We start from the raw sequence: 24,178 nt of genomic DNA, 5'->3' as shown, positions 1-24,178 counted from the left end.
ATACCACAAGGTGGCAAGTGTAGCTATGCGTAGTGTGAGTGAGAGTGCTAGAGGGTTAGATGAATCAAAATTGCTTGAGTGGTGGAAACGAGCCACAGTGGCAACGACCACGTCGAAACAACCGCTGCGATTGGTGGTGAGCAAATATTCTCCTGATTCCGATTGGCGGAAATTTCGTGCGTACTTATTACGTTTTCACTCGCTCTCCGTATGCGTGTGTGTGTTTCCACCCAGAGAGAGAGAGGCTGTTCAGACGTAAATATGTATGAGTGACATACATATGTGAGTTGACCAAGGCGACAAACCGACATCAATTTGGCTTACTCAATATCCAACTGAGTTTGGTGCAACAACGCATGTACATAACAATAATTAAACTAAAACGCTATTTCTTCAAACTTAGAAAACAATAACATTTCTGAGATTTACTAGTTAGGATTCAATTAATTTAAGAAAATAAGCAGGAGCCAAATATATTGAAAAGCACTCTTTCTGTCTCTTTCTCTTTCTCTATTACTCTCTGTTTCTCTTTACATGGCCAAATTGAATGCAAAAACATTTAGCGCCAATCCAAACGGACGACAGATCTAGCCGCAACGCTACTTCTAGACACAACCACAATCAAAAACTTTTCTCATACACACTTGCCACACCTTTATCTGCAGCATCGTCAGCCAACAAAAGCAGCTGCATCACCCTAACCAGTATAAGAATGGATGGCAAAATACTCTTCACTGTGCGACCGTCTCTGTGTTCGCTTTAGTTCGTCTTCATTGGCTCTTGTCGACGTAGTGTGTATGGAGTTGAGAGTCGGACAATTGTCGTGAATCGTGGTCGCGAAGTATGCGCGGCTATTGTGGTTGGACGGATGCGGTGCGGTACGGTGTGGTAGCGAAAAAGGACCAAGAACACGCGCAGTTCACACAGTCTCATAACCACACATACACATGAAGCACGCATAGATAGAGATAAGAAACAAACTGTGCGCAGGATCTCTGCGGCTAACAGTAAACAGTCCGGAAAAACCAAGAAATATTTCACGACACAAAGCAACAAAAATAACAAAAAGAACAATTTATAATAAGTAAATTCTTGGCGATAGCGTCAGCAACAAAATATTAAAAAAAAAATTCTGCAAGATTTTCAAAAAGAAGCGCAGGAAAACGGAAATAGATGGAGAAATTGGAGAACCAAAATTGGCTCGCGTTGACACGAATGAACATGAACGAGAATAAAAAGTCGCCAAACGTCATGGCACAGTCAAAAATATAAGAACGCAAAACGTGTATTACGGATGCAGCAAATTTAATAGCAATGTGCTAAGCACATATGTATAGTGAATATTAGTGTAGCGCGTTGTTAACGCCGCGTTTAGATTCCGAGATTACTTTAGTTGCACTTTAAAACTGTTCGTTTATTCGAAATATTCAACAATTATTATTCGTCGGTATCGTTTGATTCTTCTTTGTGTCACGTTTGTAGTGCAATAAATAATTGTCGAAAGTGAAGTGAACTATATACGAGTACATATATACGTGCATATACATATGCATATGTTTGCATAGCATTGATGTGATATTCTTTAGGAATCAAAGTTCATAGTCAAATCAAATGCATAATCAACGTTAACACGTTGACTAAAAAAGTTATTTCTGCTATGGATCTTTCGACGGCATATCGATATAATCAAAATATGATGGAATATTACACATGTAATTGAAGTTGTATCTAATATATCATTTTTATACCCGCTACCCATAGAGTAGAAGGGTATAATGACTTACATAACTTTATGCCGGCAGGAAATGTATGTAACAGGCAGAAGCAGACATCTTCGACCCTATAAAGTGTATATGGGTAATTCCATGGCGAAATTTGTCCCGTGCGAGACTATTTACAGTGCACTGCAGTGAAAATAACATAAACTGTAACAATTTTAAAAATAAGTGAATGTTATTCTTAAAGCTCTAGATAAGCACTATATTTAGAGCTAAGATTGATTTTAGGAACTTGATCTGTTTTCCGATAAAATATACAATTTTGCTCATTTTTTGGTTTTGAGTACGAATTGGTTAACAACAGAAAACAAAACAGAAAGAAAATTCCACAACCATTCTTAGCTCTAATTAAAGTACTTATCTAGAGCTTATAAAAGTAAACTTTTATTTTCAATTTTGTTTCAGTTTATGTTATTTTCAATGTAAAGAGTCTCGCACGGGACAAATTCCGTCATGGAATTACCCATATGTATATTCTTGAGCAGCGTCAACAGACGATATAGTCATGTCCGTTTCAATTGTTTAATTTCTGCCACGCCCTCTTCGCCCGCGCAAATCGACAAAAATCGAATAACAACTGTAATTTTGAAGCTAGAGTCTCGAATTTTGGTATATTTAATGATAACTACAGTATTTATGATTCCCGAAAATTTTGCGATCAGACAAAATTGTCGAAGTTATTAACACAAAAAATTCGCCACTTACTACGTGTCTTTGTTTTGACTGTCAATTTGGTATTTTTTCCACTCCATGTTATATTTTGAATGTAGTGATATATCATTATACAAAATATACCACTCAGTATATTTTAGTATTTTTGTAATGTGCACTTGTAATGTTTGCACTCAGATCAAATATGTTTTAGATTTTGCTACGCCCACATTCTCTCCCGCAAACCAAAAACAAGTATGAAAGCATCAGTCGAGAGTGCTCGACTGTGAGAGACCCGCTACCCATTTTGAATAAAAGCAAAATATTGCGTTCTTTTTTCAAATATACCAAAAATTCTACAGATACTAAAACATACCTAATGATATATTTGGTATATTTATATATATAGTACCTCAATCAAAATATGCCAAATACGGCACAATATACCACATTTTCAGCCAAAGCAACTCAGACCCCTTGTAAGTAGGCGCTTTTGTCCATACAAAAGTATTTCTTTAATATCTTCGACAATTTTATCTGATCGCAACCAAATTTTCAGGAATCACAATTACTATAGCTATTATTGTATATACCAAAATTCGACGCAAACTTTAAAACGCTTGTTTTTCGATTTTTGTTGATTTGCGAGGGCGGAAGTGGGCGTGGCAAAAATTTGAAACAAACTTGATCTGTGTGCAAACCTAACAAATGCTGTCGAAAACAAATTATAAATTATAATACCCTTTTACCTTATGCATAGCGGGTATAAGAATCAAATGACAAGCCTAATTTTATAACTAAAGTGTTTTAGTACATCCAATCATAACTAAAGTTGCTATGATTCTTGTAGAAGTTTTTTTTGAGAAATAATTTTATACTGTTTATACATATTGTTTAACGATATACCAAATATGGGTATATTTTTCGGACAGATTTATGTGTGCACAGTGGGATACATATATTGATGTATTGGACAATAAAGGCTCTATTGTCCGATTTTAGCAACAAGCGAGCGTCATTTAATGTTGTATCTATTGAACGTCAATAGATATTGTATTTTCGAGTACACAAACACAATGGTTGGGCAGATATCATTTGTTTCCCAGCTAAAAACTAATCCTAAACCCTCTTTATGTCTCATGAGTCCATTATCATTTTCGTATTTGGCACATTTCCAGCAATTGCCATTGTTTGCATACTTTTGACGTTTTTGTTGATCTGATCGTTGCATTTATGTCGCAAATGAATTTTGTTCGCTTGTGAGTAAGGGCGACTGATTTAAAACAATTGTCTTCTATGTTCATGGAAGGGATCGCGAGTTGCTTACAGTATTCTTACACAATAATTTGATTATGATCATTTTGTTAAAATTAAAGTTGTTTGTGTAAAATATTAATGGGAGCGACTAGCGAGAAAAATATATTTAATATCAATCTACAGAAGCCAATTCCTACTTACATATTAAGCTAATACTAAAATAATATAAAATAATAATTGGATATTCGGATAGAATAGCTTGTACAGCTTCTCACATATACATATGTATTTGAGGTTTTAGTCAATAGTAATGTCACAGATGAGTTAAGAATATATATGTATATATGCATATATGTATGCATATATATATATATATATATATAGATTTTCTTAATTAGAGATTTAATATTGAAGACTTTCTGTCTTCACAAGTGCAAAAAGTAAATGAGGTGTGTAAGCTGACAGCTTGTCAGTCAGTATACAAGTAGAATAATATGGTTGTCATTAGGACTGCATTCTTGCCATCAATTAAAGGCGGCTCTGTTTCTTTATTCTTTTTTTTCATTTTTGATTTTAATTGCATGGCTTCCGTTGTACTGAGAAAATAATTGAAGTCTTGGCATCTTGCATTTTTATGTTAATATTTATACCCTTTGGGTAGAAAACTATTATTTTTATCTTGATGAATTTTTTAAACTAAGAAGTTTTTCCCGTTGCAAAAATCGAAAACAAACTTGATTTGAGTGCACAAGGGTGACAAGGGTTGTCAAAAATTGTATTTCTATCTTTTATAGACGCTGAGATCTAGGTGTTCTGTGCGTATGAACATGGACATGCTTATATGGTCTCACTGATCAATAATAAATATACAAATAGAGGAACTTTAAAAACTATCGCGTCAAGAAGGATTTACTTATCTAAGCTCAAGGTTTTGAACGATAGAAAATTTTCTCCACAATATTAACTTCGAGTTTATTTTTGGTCGTTGATGAACATATGTATGTACATGAACATTCAAGTTGTGGCAGCGACACCAAGCATATGCTTATTGCGCACGGAACCGACCGACGTTCGACGTTATTCGCGTTCGGACAAAAATCAGGCATGGAAAAAATGGGGATAGTAAATATCAACATAAATTTGAAACCGGTAGACGAAGAAATGTTACAGAAATTAAAAATTAAATAATTATGAAATAATTATTAAGTGTTAGTAATATAATTCTTAATTGCGAAATGTTAGATAGCGCTTGGAGAACCAAAATTGGATCGCGTTGACACGAATGGACATGAACAAGAATATACAAGTAAAATAGCTACAGTCGAGTGTGCTCGACTGTGAGATACCCGCTACCCATTTTGAATAGAAGCAAAATAATCCGGTATTATTTCAAAATATACCGAAAATGCTACAGAAATGCTAAAAATATACCGAAATTTGTTATATCGATACAGTGCCAGATTCAAAATATACCATAGACGGCGCAATATATATCAGATTATCGGCCAAAGTAATTAAGACCCCTAGTAAGTAGGCGTTTTTCCCAAACAAAAGTATTTCTTGAATAACTCCCACAATTTTTATCTGATCGCAGCCAAATTTTCAGTAATCGTAAATACTATAGTTATTATCGTATGCACCAGAATTCGCAGCTCAAGCTTTACGCTTGTTATTCGATTTTATACCCGCTACCCATAGGGTAGAAGGGTATTATAACTTTGTGCCGGCAGGAAATGTATGTAACAGGCAGAAGGAGGCATCTCCGACCCTATAAAGTATATATATTCTTGATCAGCGTCAACAGCCGAGACGATCTAGCCATGTCCGTCTGTCCGTCTGTGTGTCTGTCCGTCTGTCCGTCTGTGTGTCCGTCTGTCTGTCCGTATGAACACCTAGATCTCAGAGACCATAAGAGATAGAGCTATAATTTTTTCGACAGTATTTGCTATGTTTGCACGCAGATCAAGTTTGTTTCAAATTTTGCCACGCCCACTTCCGCCCCCGCAAACCAAAAAATCGAAAAACAAGCGTAAATTTAAAGCTAGAGCTGTGAATTTTGGTATATAGTATAATTACTATAGTAGTTATGATTCCTGAAAATTTGGTTGCGATCAGATAAAAATTGTGGAAGTTATTAAAGAAATACTTTTGTATGGGCAAAAACGCCCACTTACTAGGGCTCTTAGTTGCTTTGGCCGACAATCTGGTACATTGTGCCGTCTATGGTATATTTTGAATGGTGTGTTGTATCGGTATACCAAACATACCATTTGGTATATTTTTAGTATTTTTTAGTATTTTCGGTATATTTTGAAAATAATACCACAATATTTTGCCCTTATTAAAAATGGGTAGCGGGTATCTCACAGTCGAGCACACTCGACTGTAACTTTCTTACTTGTTTTGATTTGTGGGGTGGAAGTGGGCTTTGTCAAAATTTGAAATAAACTTGATCTGCGTGCAAACATAACAAATGCTGTCGCAAAAATTATTACGGACAGACACACAGACAGACGGACATGGCTAGATCGTTTCGGCTGTTGATGTTGATCAAGAATATATATACTTTATAGGGTCGGAGACGCCTTCTTCTACCTGTTACATGCATTTCCTGTCGGCACAAAGTTATAATACCTTTCTACCCTATGGATGGCGAGAATAAAAATGACACAGTCAAAAATATATATGAACGCAAAACGTGTATTACGAATGCAGCATATTTAATAGCAATGTGCTAAGCACAACTAGTGAATATTTGTGTTACTCGTTGTAAACACTGCATTTAGATTCCGAGATTAAAACTGTTCGTTTATTCGGAATATTCAACAATTATTGATCGTCGGTATCGTTTGATTCTTCTTTGTGCCGCGTTTGCAGTGCAATAATTAATATTCGAGAGTAAAGTGAACTATAGACATATGTACGTGCATATATGCATATGTTAACAAAGCATTGATGTGATATTCTTTAGGAATCATAGTCAAATCAAATGCCTAATCAACGTTAACACGTTCTCCGACTAAAAAAGTTGTTTCTAATAAATATGATGGATGAATCTAATTTTTATACCCGCTTCCCATAGGGTAGAAGGGTTTTATAACTTTATATCGGCAAGAAATGTATGTAACAGGCAGTTCGAGGTATCTGCGACCCTATAAAGTATATATATTCGTGATCAGCGTCCACAGCCGAGACGATATACGCACCTAGATATCGGAGACTATAAGAGATAAAGATAATTTTTTCGATAGCACTGTTAGTTCGCACGCAGATCAAGTTTGTTTAAAATTTTTGCCACGCCCCTATCACACCAACATATTTTTAGTATTTTTGTGGTATAGTATTGGTATATTTTAAGAATAATGCTGTGCTGTTTCGCTTTTACCAAAATGGATAACGGGTATCTCCCAGTCGAGCACCTTCTACCTTCTTGGTACCCATAGGTAGCAAGTATAAAAATCAATTGGCAAGCCTAATTTTACCCGCTACCCATAGGGTAGAAGGGTATTATAACTTTGTGCCGGCAGGAAATTTATCTAACAGGTAGAAGGAGGCACCTCCGACCCTATAAAGTATATATATTCTTGATCAGCGTCAACAGCCGAGACGATATAGCCATGTCCGTCTGTCCGTCTGTGTGTCTATGTGTCTGTCCGTCCGTCCGTATGAAACACTGGATCTCAGAGACTATTAGAGATAAAGCTATAAATTTTTTCAACAGCATTTGTTATGTTTGCACGCAGATCAAGTTTGTTTCAAATTTTTGCCACGCCCACTTCCGCCCCGCAAATCAAAAAATCGAATAACAAGCGTAATTTTAAAGCTAGCTAGCTAGCTAAACGTCTATTTACTAGGGGTCTGAGTTGCTTTGGCCGACAATCTGGTACATTGGTCTATGGTCTATGGTATATTTTGAATGGTTTACTATATCGTTATACCAAACATACCATTTGGTATATTTTTAGTATGTTTTAAGCATTTTCTGTATATTTTGAAAATGATACCGCAATATTTTGCCTTTATTAAAAATGGGTAGCGGGTATCTCACAGTCGAGCACACTCGACTGTAACTTTCTTACTTGTTTTATAACTAAAGTGTTTTACTAGTACAATCATAACTACAGTTGCTCTTGATTAAACGACGAGATAAAAGAAGTTGAAGTTATTTTATAAATAATTTTATACTGTTTGTATAGTTCAACGATATACCATGCGATATACCCATGCATATTTTAGTATTTTTGCAGTGTATTAATTTAGTCTACTCTAGGAATACTACCGGACTGTTTTGCTTTTTTTAAAATGTGTAGCGGGATCGCAATCGAGTACAATATCGAGTATAATATCAAATATAATATACTGATACAAATGCTTTCCACAATATACGCTTCATGTATGTACGTATATACCAAGCAAATGCTTATTACACACGGATCCGACCGATGGTCTTCGTAATAAACAGCGACGGCCACGATTCGTGTTCGAACAAGAAATTGTTGCTAGAAAAAATAAACTCATTAGTTTTCTATCGGCACCTAAAGAGTCTATTAAAAATATATATATATATATATTATTCTAGATTCTTCGTGTCTATTTGTATATGAATTATCAATTCAATTAGTTTTCTGTACCTTAAGAATCTGTTAATAATATATGAGTTTTATTATTATTATTAAATGTGAACTACATACCGTTTCGTCCTGTTGAATTTTTCCCAAATTCCAGAAATAAAACTTCAAACGATCTGCTTCCTACTGTTCAGAGATATATTACATTTCGCGGCCACAGTATCTGTGAATCCCTCGATCTCTCACTCTCTTTTTAAAGGTAGATTGGATACACTGTGCTATAATACGCTGCTATGCTAAAATTAATTAGGAATTAGTTAAGATAATTATAACATAAGATTCTAGTTCTTAAAATAATGATTTTTTAAATATTTTTTAAATTAAAATTAATAATAATTACATCAAATTCTTATTTTATCTATAGGTCACGGTGGAGTTAATCAGCTGGGAGGTGTTTTTGTTAATGGTCGACCTTTACCCGATGTTGTGCGCCAAAGAATTGTAGAACTGGCCCACAACGGAGTGCGACCCTGTGACATATCTCGCCAGTTGAGAGTAAGCCATGGATGCGTCTCTAAAATTTTATCAAGGTAAGCATGTTATGTACTGATACACTGATACATGATGTAGAAGAGTATTATAAATTTTACCTCCAGGAAATGTACATATGTATGTAACAAGCAGAAGGAACCGACCCCTAAAGAATATATATATACTCTTCAACAGCGTCCGAGACGATTTAGTAATGACCATCGGTTCAGATAAAGCACTCTATAAGAGTTAGAGCTCACCAAGTTTATTTTAGATTTTCCGCAAATCGTAAATTATATTAATGTGGTCTAATTTAGGAATATTACCGCGCTGATGCTTAGTTAGATGTCTTATTTGTTGATAAAAGATGAGTTTTATTTTTCCAAGCTCATGCGCTGTTTCCACGGCCATTCATTTTTTTCTCATTTGATCGAGTCCCTCTTTCACAGCAAGTAAGCAACAAGTAAGAAAGCTACAGTCGAGTGTTCTCGACTGTGAGATACCCGCTATCCATTTTGAGTAAAAGTAAAATATTGCGGTATTATTCTCAAAATATACCAAAAATACTATAAATCCAAATGGTATATTTGGTATATCGTTTTAGTACCACATTCAAAATATACTATAGACGCCACAATATACCAGATTGTCAGCCAAAGCAACTAAGACCCTAGTACGTAGCCGTATTTCCCCATATAAAAGCATTTATTTAATAACTTCGATAATTTTAATTTGATAGCAACCATATACAGCTATTATTGTATATACCAAAATTCGAGGCTCTACCCTAAAATCACACTTGTTATTCGATTTTTGTCGATTAGCGGGGCGGAAGTGGGCGTGGCAAAAATTTCAAACAAACTTTATAGTTTCTGCGATCCAGTGTTTCATACGAAGACAGACGGACATGGCTAGATTGTCTCGGCTGATGACACTGATCAAGAATATATAGTATATACTTTATAGGGTCGGAGCTGCCTCCTTCTACCTGTTATATAAATTTCTTGCGGATATAAAAATTGGTCATCGATAAATTTTGAGTGTGGCCGCTCTAACGCCAAACAGAATGCCCAGAATGCAACCAAACTTTTATCTCTAAATTATAAATCAATGAGCGATTGTTAAAAAATCAGTAGTACAATTACCATTATTTCGCACTATTTCGCAAATCGAATAGAGTAGTTTTGATCTGTCGTACAAAAATCAAGTTGTTCAACAATAAAGAAAAATCTCTTCGCATACGAATAAATTTAATTACATTTCACCTTTTGCGGCCAAAAGTAATGACTGTTGTTTCATTTTTTATTATTATTATATTGCTATTATGTAACCGTTTGTATTGAAATTCACCTAATTTACAGATATTATGAAACTGGAAGCTTTAAAGCCGGAGTCATTGGGGTTCCAAGCCAAAAGTAGCCACCCCTCCAGTGGTCGATGCGATAGCCAACTATAAGCGAGAAAATCCAACAATGTTCGCTTGGGAGATTCGTGATCGATTGCTCGCTGAAGGAATATGCTCGCAGGACAACGTTCCAAGTGTTTCTTCTATTAACAGGTAAGTGTTACGTATCGCACGTAAAACTGTAAGATTTTGTTAAATCATATACATATAACTTTTTCTTGCTATCTTAACAAAATACCATATATTTTTTATAACGTTAAGAGTATCAAATCTCTTGTATCACATAAAATATAATTTCTTTACAGAGATAACTTATAACATCAAAATAATTTACATATAAAAATAGACAAACCTAAATGATAAAGAACTAAATTTATTTAATTGAATAATAGATTACAGGAGTTTGATATGAAAGATTTTGTATTGACTTTTTAACGGAGAGACCGTCGACACTATAATTATATTCTATTCTTTTATAAATACACTTTCGATCAGCGTAACTATAAAATTTAAGTTAGCTGTGTCTGTCCGTCAATCCGTTTTTTTTAAGTTTCTTCTATTAATTTGCTTTCAATTTTGAATGTTATATATTATAATATAGTCGTAAAATTTTGGTCAAGATTATTTACAATTTATAACTTTACATATATATATATTATTATTTGAAAATCTTATAATTAATTTTTCAAGATCCTACAAATTATAAACAGCATGTGGATATAATTATTGTTTGCTGCGTTTACGGTCATCAGGATCAGCATTCCCAGTCTTGGTCATAAAAGTTTTCTCTATTTTTACTACTTACTACCAGGAGTATCTCAATGTGATTCGTGATCATTTTAGTACCTATATATATAAAATACTAATGATTTCTGAGGTGCTCGTATAAACAATCTTCTTAAAGCTAAATCAATACTTATTAAAGGGTGAATCGCCATACTGATGGCGATGTTTGCTTGTTGTCATGATAGTCGCTTCCGCATCCGGTTGATGGGTGCGGTGTCTGTTACCAAAAGTAGCAAGCAAAAAGCTAATAAAAATATCTAAGTAGTTTTGGCGTTCATAATTGCGGCGCAATGCTTGACACACGACCACCACAAAAGTTCGTTTCCTTTTCGTGTTCCGGTGCCATTGCCTTCATCATCTCCATCGTTCTCTCATCGTGCTTACGACACAAGTTTATAATGTACCTACTTCCTTGTTGACCATAATTCATTTTATTTTGGCATTTGATGCTGCCAGCAGGCGGCAGCTGCTCTTTGAATACCATAAATTAGCTCCACACAATTTCAACGACGCGAATGCTGTGTGTTGGTGGGTGATTAAAATGCACGCCTGAAAGTATGCCGCACTTGTTCGTACATTCCACTCCCATTCTCTCGCCTCCCTCACATACCCATAACAATACGCCGCAACGGAACACATCACTTTATCTGGGGATTTAAATATGACCACTACTCTCCCACGCACACATAAGCACGCAATCTACACGTGCAGCCATTCAAAATCAATTCGCTGCGAATTACGATGACGAAGGCGATGACGACGGTGAACTACATACATACATATATGTATGCAAAGCCAAAGAAGGGAGATGCGTAATATGATGTGATGAGTAATTTCAGGCAATAATGAACATAAGCATGCCTTAATACAAGAATGTGTGTTCGATTCAGTTACAGTGCACTGATGAATCACTCTCGCACAATTACAAGTGAATGTGACATACCAGCCGTGGGTAGACACCTAGTCCTCAGTCTAAAACGTGCAAATCCCAAGAGTGAGTGGCACTTACATTCTGACTTTATGCTACCTAGCACTCAATATACTCGTAAGCCATTCGTCCCTTCTGTTGTTAGTTGCAAAACAAGCAAGCTAAACCAACAAATCGAAACACCACCAAATATATCTGTATGAAGCATCATCCTAAACATATGTCTCAATTGTGTTCACTGCCCGAAATACCAAAAGTACCCACTTTTAACCCGATGCGATTGTTCTTTCTATTTTTTTTTTTGTGTACATCATAATTTGATTTGATTCCACTTGAATTGACCCGCCACCAAATCCTGGGACAATTCAAATATTCTACTCGTATGTTAGCTCGATAACGGAGTCATAGCATTTTTATCAATTTGAATAGACTTCGACATCAGCTATTACAATATTATTATGTACACCTTTTTCATTTGATAGGACATCGCTCGACCGACTGTCGTCGAAAATGTAATGTGAGACAAGAACACAAACAAATTAAGTTCCAATCTAGGACATCTTCAATCAATTCCTTAATTCAAATTTAAAATTCATTTCTAACTCTGATTTAAATTTACAACAGTAAAAATTAATGTCGTAAAATCATAGTCCTACAACCTTAGAACTTATGATTTAGCTTATTGAGTTATATAAAATAAATAAAATATATATTGGGTGTGAGATTTCCCTAATTGCAAATAACTTACGAAAGATAAATTATAACGAGAAGAAAATAAAATACCGCTATTCATGGTTATATAAATATTGAAAGCTTAATAAAAACTAAAAAAACTAAAAAAAGACAAGCCAAAAAATATATCTGGAATGCGAATATCAGTATAAAACCATTGAATTAATATTGTTAATACGAATCTTCATACGATTTTTATACCCGCTATCCAAAGAGAAGGGTATAATAAATTTGTGCCTGCAGAAAATGTTTGTAACAGGCAGGCATCTCCGACCCTATAAAATATACAGTTGAATCCGGTTATTACGACGAAAACTCGATGGCTTGGTTGGTCCCCATAAAACTTATATGAAAGGGCCTCCGCTTAGAACGTCTCCGCTTTTAGCGACTAACCGCTTATACCGACGAAATTTGTCAGAATTCAACCGGATATTGCGACGAAAAAATAAAATCAGCGAAATAATGCCAAAAAATTTAAGCCTCAAACGACGCTGTTAGAAATGTATGTATTTAACAGTGATCGGCACTCTGGCTTGTGTTCGTAGGAGCGACAGGAAGGTTCCTATATTCTCACTACTCTCTGTTAGTTTTAGCTGACGCCTTAGCTTATGCTAAGGAACATGCAGGTATACGATTTATTATGGAAAAACGATGATATTAAATGAAATTTATACATTTTTTGTTTTGTTTAAAAATTAATTTGTTTTATCTTAAAACCCTATTACGAACATGGCAACCATAAAAAATAAAAATAAAAAAAAATATTTGTTTTGCTCCTTTCGGTTAGTGCGTCTTCCGGGTATAACGACGTAAAATCGTCGGTCCCTTGAAAGTCGCTATAATCTAATGTATGTATATATTTTTGACCAGCGTCAATAGCCTCCTCCGGTAACATTTGTTATTTTTGAGTAGATTAATTTGGTATATTTTTTAATATGGTTTTATTGAAAATGGGTATCGAGTATCTCACATTCGAACACATTTGACTGTAGCTTTTTTACTAGTTTTGTTTGTGATACCGTCACTATCAAAATTTGACGATTCTGATTATCGAAAATTTCGCACTGTTGTCTTCAGTTCACTGAGAATAACCTCTTCTCTTCTTTTTCTTCTTAGTCAAATGTTGTAAACTAAGTATGTACATATGTATGTTATTTTAGCAATTACAGCCCTATAATTTAGAGCTTGTTAACGAAGAAAAATAATAACACTTACAAGTTCAACGCTAAGTCTATCAGTTACCTTTTATATAGTATATTCTAATAATCGGTTTCATTAACTTATTTCGTTGACTTTGACAATATATAATATAATCTACAGGATCGTTCGAAACAAAGCTGCAGAAAAAGCAAAGCATGTCCATCATCATCAACAACAACAAATGCCACAAAGTCTTAGCAGTAACCACAACGCAAGTGAAAGCCTCGACAGCAGCACAGAAGCGGCAAGTGAGCAGCAGGCGTCGCTGACAGCTGGCGTCACAACTGCCCGCAGCAATTCCAGTATCATCATTAACAACAACAACAACAACAACAACAACAATAACAGCAATAGTAATAACAACAACATTGCAGCATCAGTTATCGCTCAAACGACATCTGCCACAGGTTCTAGTACGATATCAATACCGGGCCCTGTCTCTAACCAAGAAATAGTTAACAACAGCAGTCGGAATTCCAATGTAAATACCTCCAATTCCACGAGCGAACAAGTAGCTGAACAGCGCTCATCTGGTTCCGGTTCTGGGTCTGTATATAGCATAAATGGCATACTAGGTCTACAGCATGCACACCCTCTGCAAAGCGCCAATAACAACAATACCGCTAACAACCTATCGGATCCAAATGGCAAACGAAAAAGAATCGAAGGACATGGTAAGAAATTTATAATTTTTGTTTTAATTTGGCAATTTTCACAGGAACTTTCTTAATCCATCAAATCGCATCAATTTAGATTTTAAATTAAAGATAACCTATTATCTCAAGAATCTACGTTTTTTTATACAAAAGTCTTGAAATATATCATAAATAACTACACAAGTTTTTCCGAATAGAGAAATAGATTATAATGAGTTTGGGAGGACCAAAATTTATATAAAAGCCTGAGGACCTGACCTTCGTCCCCATAAAGTATATGCACTCTTGACATGCATAATTAAAACAAGTAAGAAAGCTACAGTCGAGTGGGCTCGACTGTGAGATACCCGCTACCCATTTTGAATAAAAGCGCAAAATATTGCGATATCTTTTTCAAAATATACTGAATTGATATACCACAAAATACCAAAATTATACAAAAATTTATATTTGGTATATTGATATGGTACTATACGCAGTATAGAGTGAAAAACATTCCAGATTGTCAGCCAAAGCAACTGTAAGTAGGCGTTTTTGCCCACACAAAAGTATTTCTTTAATAAATTCGACAATTTTTATCTGATTGAAACCAAATTTTCAGAAATCACGAAGACTATCAGATAAAACGTCGAATTGCTTTGGCTGACAATCTGGTATGTTTTGCACTCTATAGTCTATACTGAGTATAGTACCATATCAATATACCAAATATAAATTTTAGTATATTTTTGTGTCATATTAGGTATATTTTGGAGAAAAAATACCACAATATTTTGCTTTTATTCAAAATGGGTAGCGGTATCTCACAGTCGAGCACACTCGACTCTAGCTTTCTTACTTGTTTTGAACTTGAAATTTAAACATAATATAATATTTTCATGATTTTTATTTTTTACTAAATTTATATTTTGTTGGCTTTGTGGAACTTTTTCTGGAAATGCCCATTCATACGTGAGTGTTACCTGAGGGTATACTTAGTTGTAGAAAAGGGGTTTACTGCAGCACCGGTCAAAACCCAGTCTGAATCTCATTCACGAGACTGTTTCCTGCAATTAAAAGTTTCCGCTCAACGTCCAGAAATAACAATACCTGAAAATGTTAATTTTTTTATTATAAATTCGAAAACATTTGAAGTTCATGTCAAATATTTGCTACTACGATTTGACTGAAAATTTCCTATTTCCAATCTTTAAGAATCCGCAATAAATCGTCGAAATATAAAACTATAGAAATAAATTCTAAAAATATTTATTCTTGTCTCCCTCCTTTTGAATAACAACAACCCATTTTATTCTCGTAGTAGTATTCAAGTTAATTAAATTACTGCTGTTCACTCTTGAAGGGGTTTTGTTGACTGCGATGCCATAGGACACGTGTCGGTTAAGTGCATTTATGAATTGAATTGATATTGTCAGCGAAAATGCCACAATTTATATTTATGTTAAATAAAGAAATTATGTAAGTGTCTTACATTATAATGTTGGTTGTTTGCTTCCATTTTATTTCGAAATCGATTTGCATCGATAGTCAGTATCCATTTCAAAATCATCAGCTTTTAAATTCGGATATACAGTGAATATTAATAAAATCCACGTAATCAATGGATGTTCCAAGAAATAAGTGAACATGTATTTCAAAGTCGATTTGTTAAAAAATTTACTTGGCATGTTATATGATTACTTTGTGCAGGTAAAAGCTACCCATATATTTAGATAGATCCACAAAAGAAAATATAATATAATATAATAATAAATAATTATTTTTCTCAAAAGTATGTTTATCATCTTATTGATATTACTTTTCCTATTTCTTTCTCTTTTATCGAGATTTTTTGTGTATTAAAAGAACACTTGTTATTTTAGTATATCATTGTTCATTTTACGAATCAATCACAGTATTTTACGATTTGTGGACATATTACTTACTACATTTCTGAAAATGAACATTATTGGTAGTGGGACAGACAACTCCGTTGAGACAATTATATTATTCTTGCTATAATTGGGTCACAAATAAATCTTTAAAACGAATTTGCAACCGTATGGTACTATATTATCACACATCCTTAATTTTTTCATATGATGCTACACAGACGTAGACAGATGTACACAAATAAGAAACTCAACTGCAAAAACCCTGCATTGACGCAGTAGCAGAAGGGTGAACCTCATGGCCCACGCCCACATTCCACTTTTGACATATTTGAGAAGGGAGGCGCGATGAGATTTGGCAGTGCTTTCAGTCGCCGTAAATCGAAGTCATTTTAACAAATTTGCCACAAATTCAAGCTCAAAACACTCTAAGGCAGCAGATATCCTAAGGGAATCGATAAACAATCTCTCCGAATACGAAACAAAATGAAGCGGGACATGCGCATTAGTAAAGGATGGATGATGGCGAGGGTCTTCTGATGAGATATTCATTTCAGATGCGGGGTTTATTGCTCTTTTATTGCTGCACTGGTGGCTGGCCTAAGAGCATGAAGAGGCTGTGACGAGTGTGGGGGTATTATTAACGAAAAATCATCGCTGTGTAAAGCAGCAAGTGGGCTAGTTCGCTAGTTGGTTTGTGTCTTGGGAACTCGTCTGGCTGGGACAATACGGGCAATCTGGACAAGCACTTCCAAGGGATGAGTATTCCGAAGAAAATGGCCATTAGTGGGCGATTATTGAAAATGACAAGTGCACAGCGTTCGTTATGTTTTTACTAAATTATTCCGTCTTTCTTATTGCTCAATTTGATATCCCCATTGACGCTCGGGCAGTTTTGTCAGTGCCATACTTATAATCACAACTATGTTTGCCACTTAAAAATTTATAATTGTGTGATTTTAAATTGACTATTGGGGGTTTAAATTTAGCAACACATGTTGCGAATTATATTCATAGATACATGTGTAGAAACATGATTGTTGATGAACATTGACCCTAATTAAGGAAGTAAAAGGATTTTCGCCGCTGTCGCACACTATTAATCGCCAATAAATATTAACCTTTCCCGTGGAACTTACCAAGTGTTATCAATTTTATCCTCGACCACATAGGATTTTGACATTCTCGGTAACTTTTGCAGATGTAAATTTTAACTTCTTGCAAACAGAAAATGTATTTAAGAGATTGAAATATCTAACCCCTTAATCAATGTTGAGAGCCAACGGTCTATATTTTCCAACATAAATCGCCCGTAAGCTTACTTTTATATTTTTATTTATATAATATAATATATTTGTTGTATACTTTTATACCCGCTACCCATAGGGTAGAAGGGTATTATAACTTTGTACCGGCAAGAAATGTATGTAAGAGGTAGAAGGAAGCCATGTCCGTCTGATCTATAATTTTTTTGCGACAGCATTTATGCTTGCACGCAGATCAAGTTTGTTTCAAATTTTTGGCACGCCCACTTCAGACGTCGAAAATCGACAAAAATCGAATAACAAGCGTAATTTTATAGCTAGAGTCGCGCATGGTATACTATATACAATAATAACTATAGTATTTGTGATTCCTGAAAATTTTGTTGCGATCAGATAAAAATTGTCGAAGTTATTAAAGAAATACTTTTGTATGGGCAAAAACGCCTACTACTGGGGACTTCTGGGGTCTTAGTTGCTTTGAATGACAATCTGGTATATTGTGCCGTTTATGGTATATTTTGAATGTCGTACTATATCGATATACCAAATATATCATTTAGTATACTCTTAGTATTCACCTGATGATGCTCATCGAGAATACATAGTCAAGCATGCGTTATCACCAATCGGCTTCCAGAGGGCTTACAGAGCTTACAGAGCAAGGCATTCTCCGATATTCGGATGGATGCTGAAGGCACTGAATACCATTGCTGCTGGCGTCTCATCGCTTTCAAACTGTTGCAGAAATATGTTTTAAATTCCGACCCCAATTCGATCATTTTAAGACTACTTCATTTCGCATTATTTCTTTATCATCTGCAATCGATATACACTAAGGTTACGCAAAACCGAGAGCTCTGCTGGACTCGCTTTAACAGTAACAGAAATAGAGAAAGAAAAAGAATTTATTAAAACCGCTATACACATTTATTTTATAGAGATGACAAATTTGTATAGTGTTGACATTATTTATTATACCAAAATTAACAAAAATTCGCCATATTTACACTTATATACTATTGTTCATGCTATCTTTTAGATGAAAATCGTGATGTAAATATGCATGTTGAGGAGGATGTGAAGCGGCAGAGGTTCGCTTACGGTGGAGACCATATATATCAAAACGTAAATTTTGCCGACAGTCCGATTTTGCCACCAATTTCAATGTGTACATTTATTGCATCTTATCTACTTCTATTTAGATATGGTCTGGCAAATGGTGCATCAAAGATGAGCACAAATTGCTCTCCGAACTGGGCAATTTAACAACTAACAGCAGCAACGGCGTGCCTACTTATTATGAGGCGCCACCTAATGCGTTTTCCTCCAACTCAATCTCATGTGCTAGTGCAAGCGTCGGGAGTACTATTGGGAATGATTCTACAATGTTATATGATAGTATTGCAACAATATCACAAAGCCAGAGTACTCTATATACGCCACCCATCGGATCCTCAATTGGTGAGTTTTAAAGCGAATTTTGAGTGTCATTGAGTGTCATACACACTAATTTGTAAGGTATGATAACACAGTTATTTACCTTCGAGGGCGCACTAGCGTTAACCCACTCCATAAAATATGTGAATACCTGTATACTATAGGCGTATGTCTTAAGGAAAACCTAGATCCTCAGAGTCTATGGTATTATAATTCCAAAATCAAAATTTTTCATATATAATTGTTTTTAATTTTAATTTCGACAAATAGCTTTTAAATAGTTAATTTGAGAAATTTGGTTATCAAAGATAGTTTTAAGTACTTCAACAGATTTCAGTTTAGATGGAACTTGTACTCTAAACGGTCACGCTGAGTTTAATATCATTACCACTCTGCAACGAACTGCAGATTATATACCTATTTTGTAAAATTGTATTGTTTTATTTATTTATTAATTTTGTACTGTTTATTATTTTTTGGTCTACTCTTATTTTGATTGTATGTGCCATGCTGGTTCATTAAATCTATGAACTGTAACTGTAGGAAACAATTCATTGACGCCCCTAGTGCCTATAAGTTTGCAAGATATGAAATTTAGCACAAGTGTACAGGAACAGACCATTCCTCCCTTCTATACAGGTAAGAAAAACGTCACAAAACGGCTGAACAATATGTTTTTGCATAAAAATGCACAACGATATCCGAAAACAAAAATTAAATGCTTCTTATTTGCACACTGCAAATTAATTTTTATTTTTGGACATTTACAAACAGGCGTTAATTTAGTACAACAAAATATTGAAATATAAAAATGAAAACATCAATTGAAAAAATAATAATGGGATTCAGTAGCCACTATAGAAAAAAAATTAATTTGGTTGAAATTAATAAACCCGATGGTGTTACGTAACAAAAAAGTCAAGACTTTTGAGGTTGTCTCATTAAATCGCATTTAGCTACACTTGTTGAATTAAAATATTTTTACCTATAATTCATAGGATAGTCGTCACTTTCGGCATTTATATAATTTTGTTTTTTCATTGCGTTTGGCAATACGATTTTTGCATTATGTTACGTAAATTCCGAGTGAAAAGTAATTGATAAACATAAACCTTATCAATGAAATAAAATAATATTGTGTATTATATAAAATACCGGAAAACCCATTCCATAAGATAGAAAAGGCATCTCAAAACCTTTAAAATATACATATTCTTGATATAGACAACATCGCCAGTGGTATTTTACTTATTAGGTTGAGTAGCATTTAGTGCTTATTTAACTACCGATTTTATAGCTATTAATTTGGTTTGATTTTGAAACACAGTGCAAATGCCAATTACATGTTTTATGGGTTGTTGGTTGTTTATGAGATGTTTCATATTAAATCACATGTCAGTAAACATCAAAAAAATTCGACACATTTAAAATGTCAGTAAAATAATTTATACAATGGTTTTAACAATTAGCAATAGCCATCGAAAATGGTAGTTATGCAACAATAACAAACTTGGACAACGACAGAAACTCAACGAATATGGAAATTATTGAGTCAAGTGCTGCAAGTTGCAATAATTCGTCAATTGCACAATTATCGACAATTGGAGTTGAAGTTGAGCAAAACGATCATCAAACAACAAAGGAATCCGGCAGCGTAGATTTGACGAGAGAGGAAAAGTGCAATAATAAGAGCCAACATCGCAATGACATTGGAAAGCATCCCAGTGAAATAGACCATACCGAACAACATGATATACCAATAGCTCCTCTGATGAATATCGAGAATCAACAACTACATCAACAAGAAGGCACGAATATCAATGTCCCGCCTTCTTTAATACTCCTACAGTCACAGTGTAGCACTAACAGTTCTTCGACGGGCCAAATACGATCCGAAGTCGAGGGCAATTCAATAAGCAACAGCAATAATGCCTCGATTTATACGACGCCCACATTGCTTCCCAGTTTTAGTCCCTACTCCGCAGGCAAGTGCTACTACTACAACTAATTCAGTTCACAAGTTCTTCGAAGTCGACGTTGAAATCTGTATCACTATACATTTACTTGGTGTTGGCTCTTTCTTTATTATATAATATTTCACATAAGTATGTATGGACACACATTATGAGACTCAAAACCTTTAAGATTCAATTTATTTTTGGCAATTTAGTTTTGTGTTTTGTACTTTTGTCCAACACAGGGAAGCTCAAAAATACTTTAATTGAGTTTGGAACACACTACTTTTAACTTGAAAATAACTTTTTCAGAAAGAAAAAGTCCAGAAAAAATTGATGCTTTAGGTTGAATAAATACTTTTCTAAACATTATTTATCCTTTGGGTATCGGGTATAATAACAGAAGAAACTTTTTTGCACATCATATTGAACGCAGTCTATTGCATACAATTATAAACAGTCGATAACTTTAAAATCTCATTAAAATAGTTTGTCTGAACTTGAAAATCTTACGTGTTTCTTTGCAGCATGCGGCCCAGTAGTGCCAAGTACAGATTACACATATAATCCTGCCTATACACAATATGGTGGTGCTTATGGATCGTACAGTTATGGCACTAGTAGTGGATTAATCAGTAAGTATTTCTGAAATGCAATTGTAAGCACTTAAAATGTATATATTTGTATATCGTTATATTGTTTTATTGTTAATATAGATTCATCATATTATTACGAATGTGGACAAAATCAAGCGGGTCTCAATCAAGATTTACGCTCGCCTCTTGCGGCAACTAGGGCAAACTCGCTAGCTTCAGCCGCATCGCCAACTGGCAGTGCATGCACTAAGTCGGAGACATCAGACTTATTTCTTGTATAGGCCTTGGGAACTGCAACTAATTCTATAAGTACATCAGGGATAGCAGATGTTTCACAAAATTATACGACACCTACACATATATAGTGTTTTTCGATAACTTCGAACCGAAATTTTAAATATAGTATTTATTTTTAAATTTCTACCCTCCGATCTGATCAAATACATTATTAATTGTTTACATCATCAATGCTTTTCTCAATATCACAAATACGAAATCTTGACGATTTTCTATGAACTGAACTCATAACAAAAATTCTCATACAATTAGTTACTTTGCATTTAATTTGATTCATCATTGATTATTATGTACATATATAAAAACATTGCACACTCAACATCAAAAACACCTATCATACTAATAATGATTATTAAAATGAATAATGTATTATTACAAATATTTTAAGAAGGGTATGAAAAGATAGAAATACAACAAATATACCAAAAAGTCCACTAAAGATACTTTTAACTAAAATCACAAAAACAAAAGTGAAAGTTTTCCTAATCACAAAAGTAATTGGGGAATTAATAAAAATTTTCTAATAAGAAAACATTTGTACATAGTGATAGTGTGTGCAAATTAGTACACTTATGCTAATTGTATTTCTATGTTAAGAGTAAAAAAGTAATTATTAACTAAAATTTAAATAAAATTTATTTAATTATACTTTTTACGATATCCATCTGAAAATTTGCTTGAATATTTCATTTACGTGGAGAAACAAGAAAAACTCATGAATAAATTAAACACAATAGAAATATCAACGAAATTGTTTAGAAAACGAATACATTTCAAATACTGAATTTTTATTATTACTTAATTGAATTATTTATATATGGATAAACTTAGACAACTATTTATATATTTATATTTACTGATGTAACAATTTAATATAATACTTCGCCTGTACATCGAATTTTATGTAATTCGAATTCCAATAACGTATACTCGATCATGCAGCCGATAATCAATAAGAAAGCATATACCAAAATCTGTATAAATACTACATATTTCATAATTCGTAAAACCCACACATGTAAACGATTATATAATAAATGTAACAAATTAAAAATAAATATGAAATTTTTCATTTCTACCACCCCGTACATATTATCCTTAATATTTGCTGTTATAATAATAAAGGAAGATAGCGTGTCCGTCATAGTCATATAAACACAATAGATATGTATGTATATTTCTCTGAAATTAACTACAGTCGAATTAATCTTATTTAGTCAGATATCTCGATAAACTCCTACATAGAAAGACTATTCTTCTTCCGCAGACAACAATTTTAAAAGAATTTTCTGTGTTGCAATTATTTTTAAAATATCCATTTAATGTCACGGTTACTCTGAACAGCAATAGACCTTCAGCTGGACGATTGCACTACGTGTACGCTAAATGGCAACTATATCTAAACAATTTACAAAGATTTTCCGCCAATAGGAAATTTGATGATTGACGTCTATACCCGATTGGGTGCATGCTCGTGACCGCTTCTCTGGAAGTGTTTTTTCGTTTTTTTACATTTAATTATTGATATACGCTTTTTAAACGCCATGTTTGCTTGTGTCGCGCCATATGTCCCAAAAGGTTGCCACATAGTCGAAATTAGAACCAAGAAAAATACGCGCTAAAATAAATGAACTAATAATCATTAATATTGAATTTAATAAAAGTCACAAGATCAATGTCTGTTGCTGCTTTTATATTGCGGTTGCCCTAATTTATATTGACATCGATAGGCCTTCACAGTGGGGGCAGCGGCAGGCACTGCTGGTGGAATAGAGTCGAGTCGATAGGTGTCACACAGCAGTGCCAGTAGCAACAGCTGAGCGGCAACGACAACAGTTCAAAAATATATTGAAAATACATATATTCATAGAGTATAAAATATACCAGATTATCAACCAAACCCAAGTTAGGCCTAACTACAGCAACAGTTTTTTTGCCATATTTCATTTTATTAAAACTACTGAATAATACGTATTCAAAATTGCAGTTTTCAGCTTCTGCATATATTTGCAAAGATTTCTGAACCCCACTAGCAAATGAATGCAGTTATAAATTTTTCAATAGCGCACTTTAACCATAATTTTTGCTAAAGAAAATTAACAGATTCTAAATATTGTTTGAATAAAATTTCAAATTCGTTAAAAGTTGGTATGTCGAAAATACCGTACAGCTGTGCGTTGCGTCCGATGTTCGAAACTCGATGTTGCAAGTCAGCCGGCTGTCGTGCCAATAATGCAGTTTTCGATGGATTTTTCGGGAGTTGTC

The 24,178-nt window shown here is 34.2% G+C and overlaps 1 protein-coding gene across 1 annotated transcript; it reads left to right on the top strand.

Moving 5' to 3' along the window:
* Positions 1 to 1,642: 1,642 nt before the first annotated feature.
* Positions 1,643 to 22,967, top strand: LOC133846996 (paired box protein Pax-6). The gene is given in 9 exon segments (XM_062281704.1): positions 1,643 to 1,712; positions 8,679 to 8,844; positions 10,147 to 10,181; positions 10,184 to 10,343; positions 13,957 to 14,510; positions 18,668 to 18,753; positions 18,831 to 19,089; positions 21,548 to 21,655; positions 21,737 to 22,967. Coding segments are annotated over 9 exon segments (1,584 nt in total). The 5' UTR covers positions 1,643 to 1,657; the 3' UTR covers positions 21,898 to 22,967.
* The last annotated feature ends 1,211 nt before the right edge of the window (positions 22,968 to 24,178 follow it).

Source organism: Drosophila sulfurigaster, chromosome 4 (assembly GCF_023558435.1).
Source record: "Drosophila sulfurigaster albostrigata strain 15112-1811.04 chromosome 4, ASM2355843v2, whole genome shotgun sequence".
NCBI classification, from domain to species: domain Eukaryota; kingdom Metazoa; phylum Arthropoda; class Insecta; order Diptera; family Drosophilidae; genus Drosophila; species Drosophila sulfurigaster.
The sequence above is the reverse complement of the archived record's forward strand: the minus strand, read 5'-3'. Positions and strand labels throughout refer to the sequence as shown.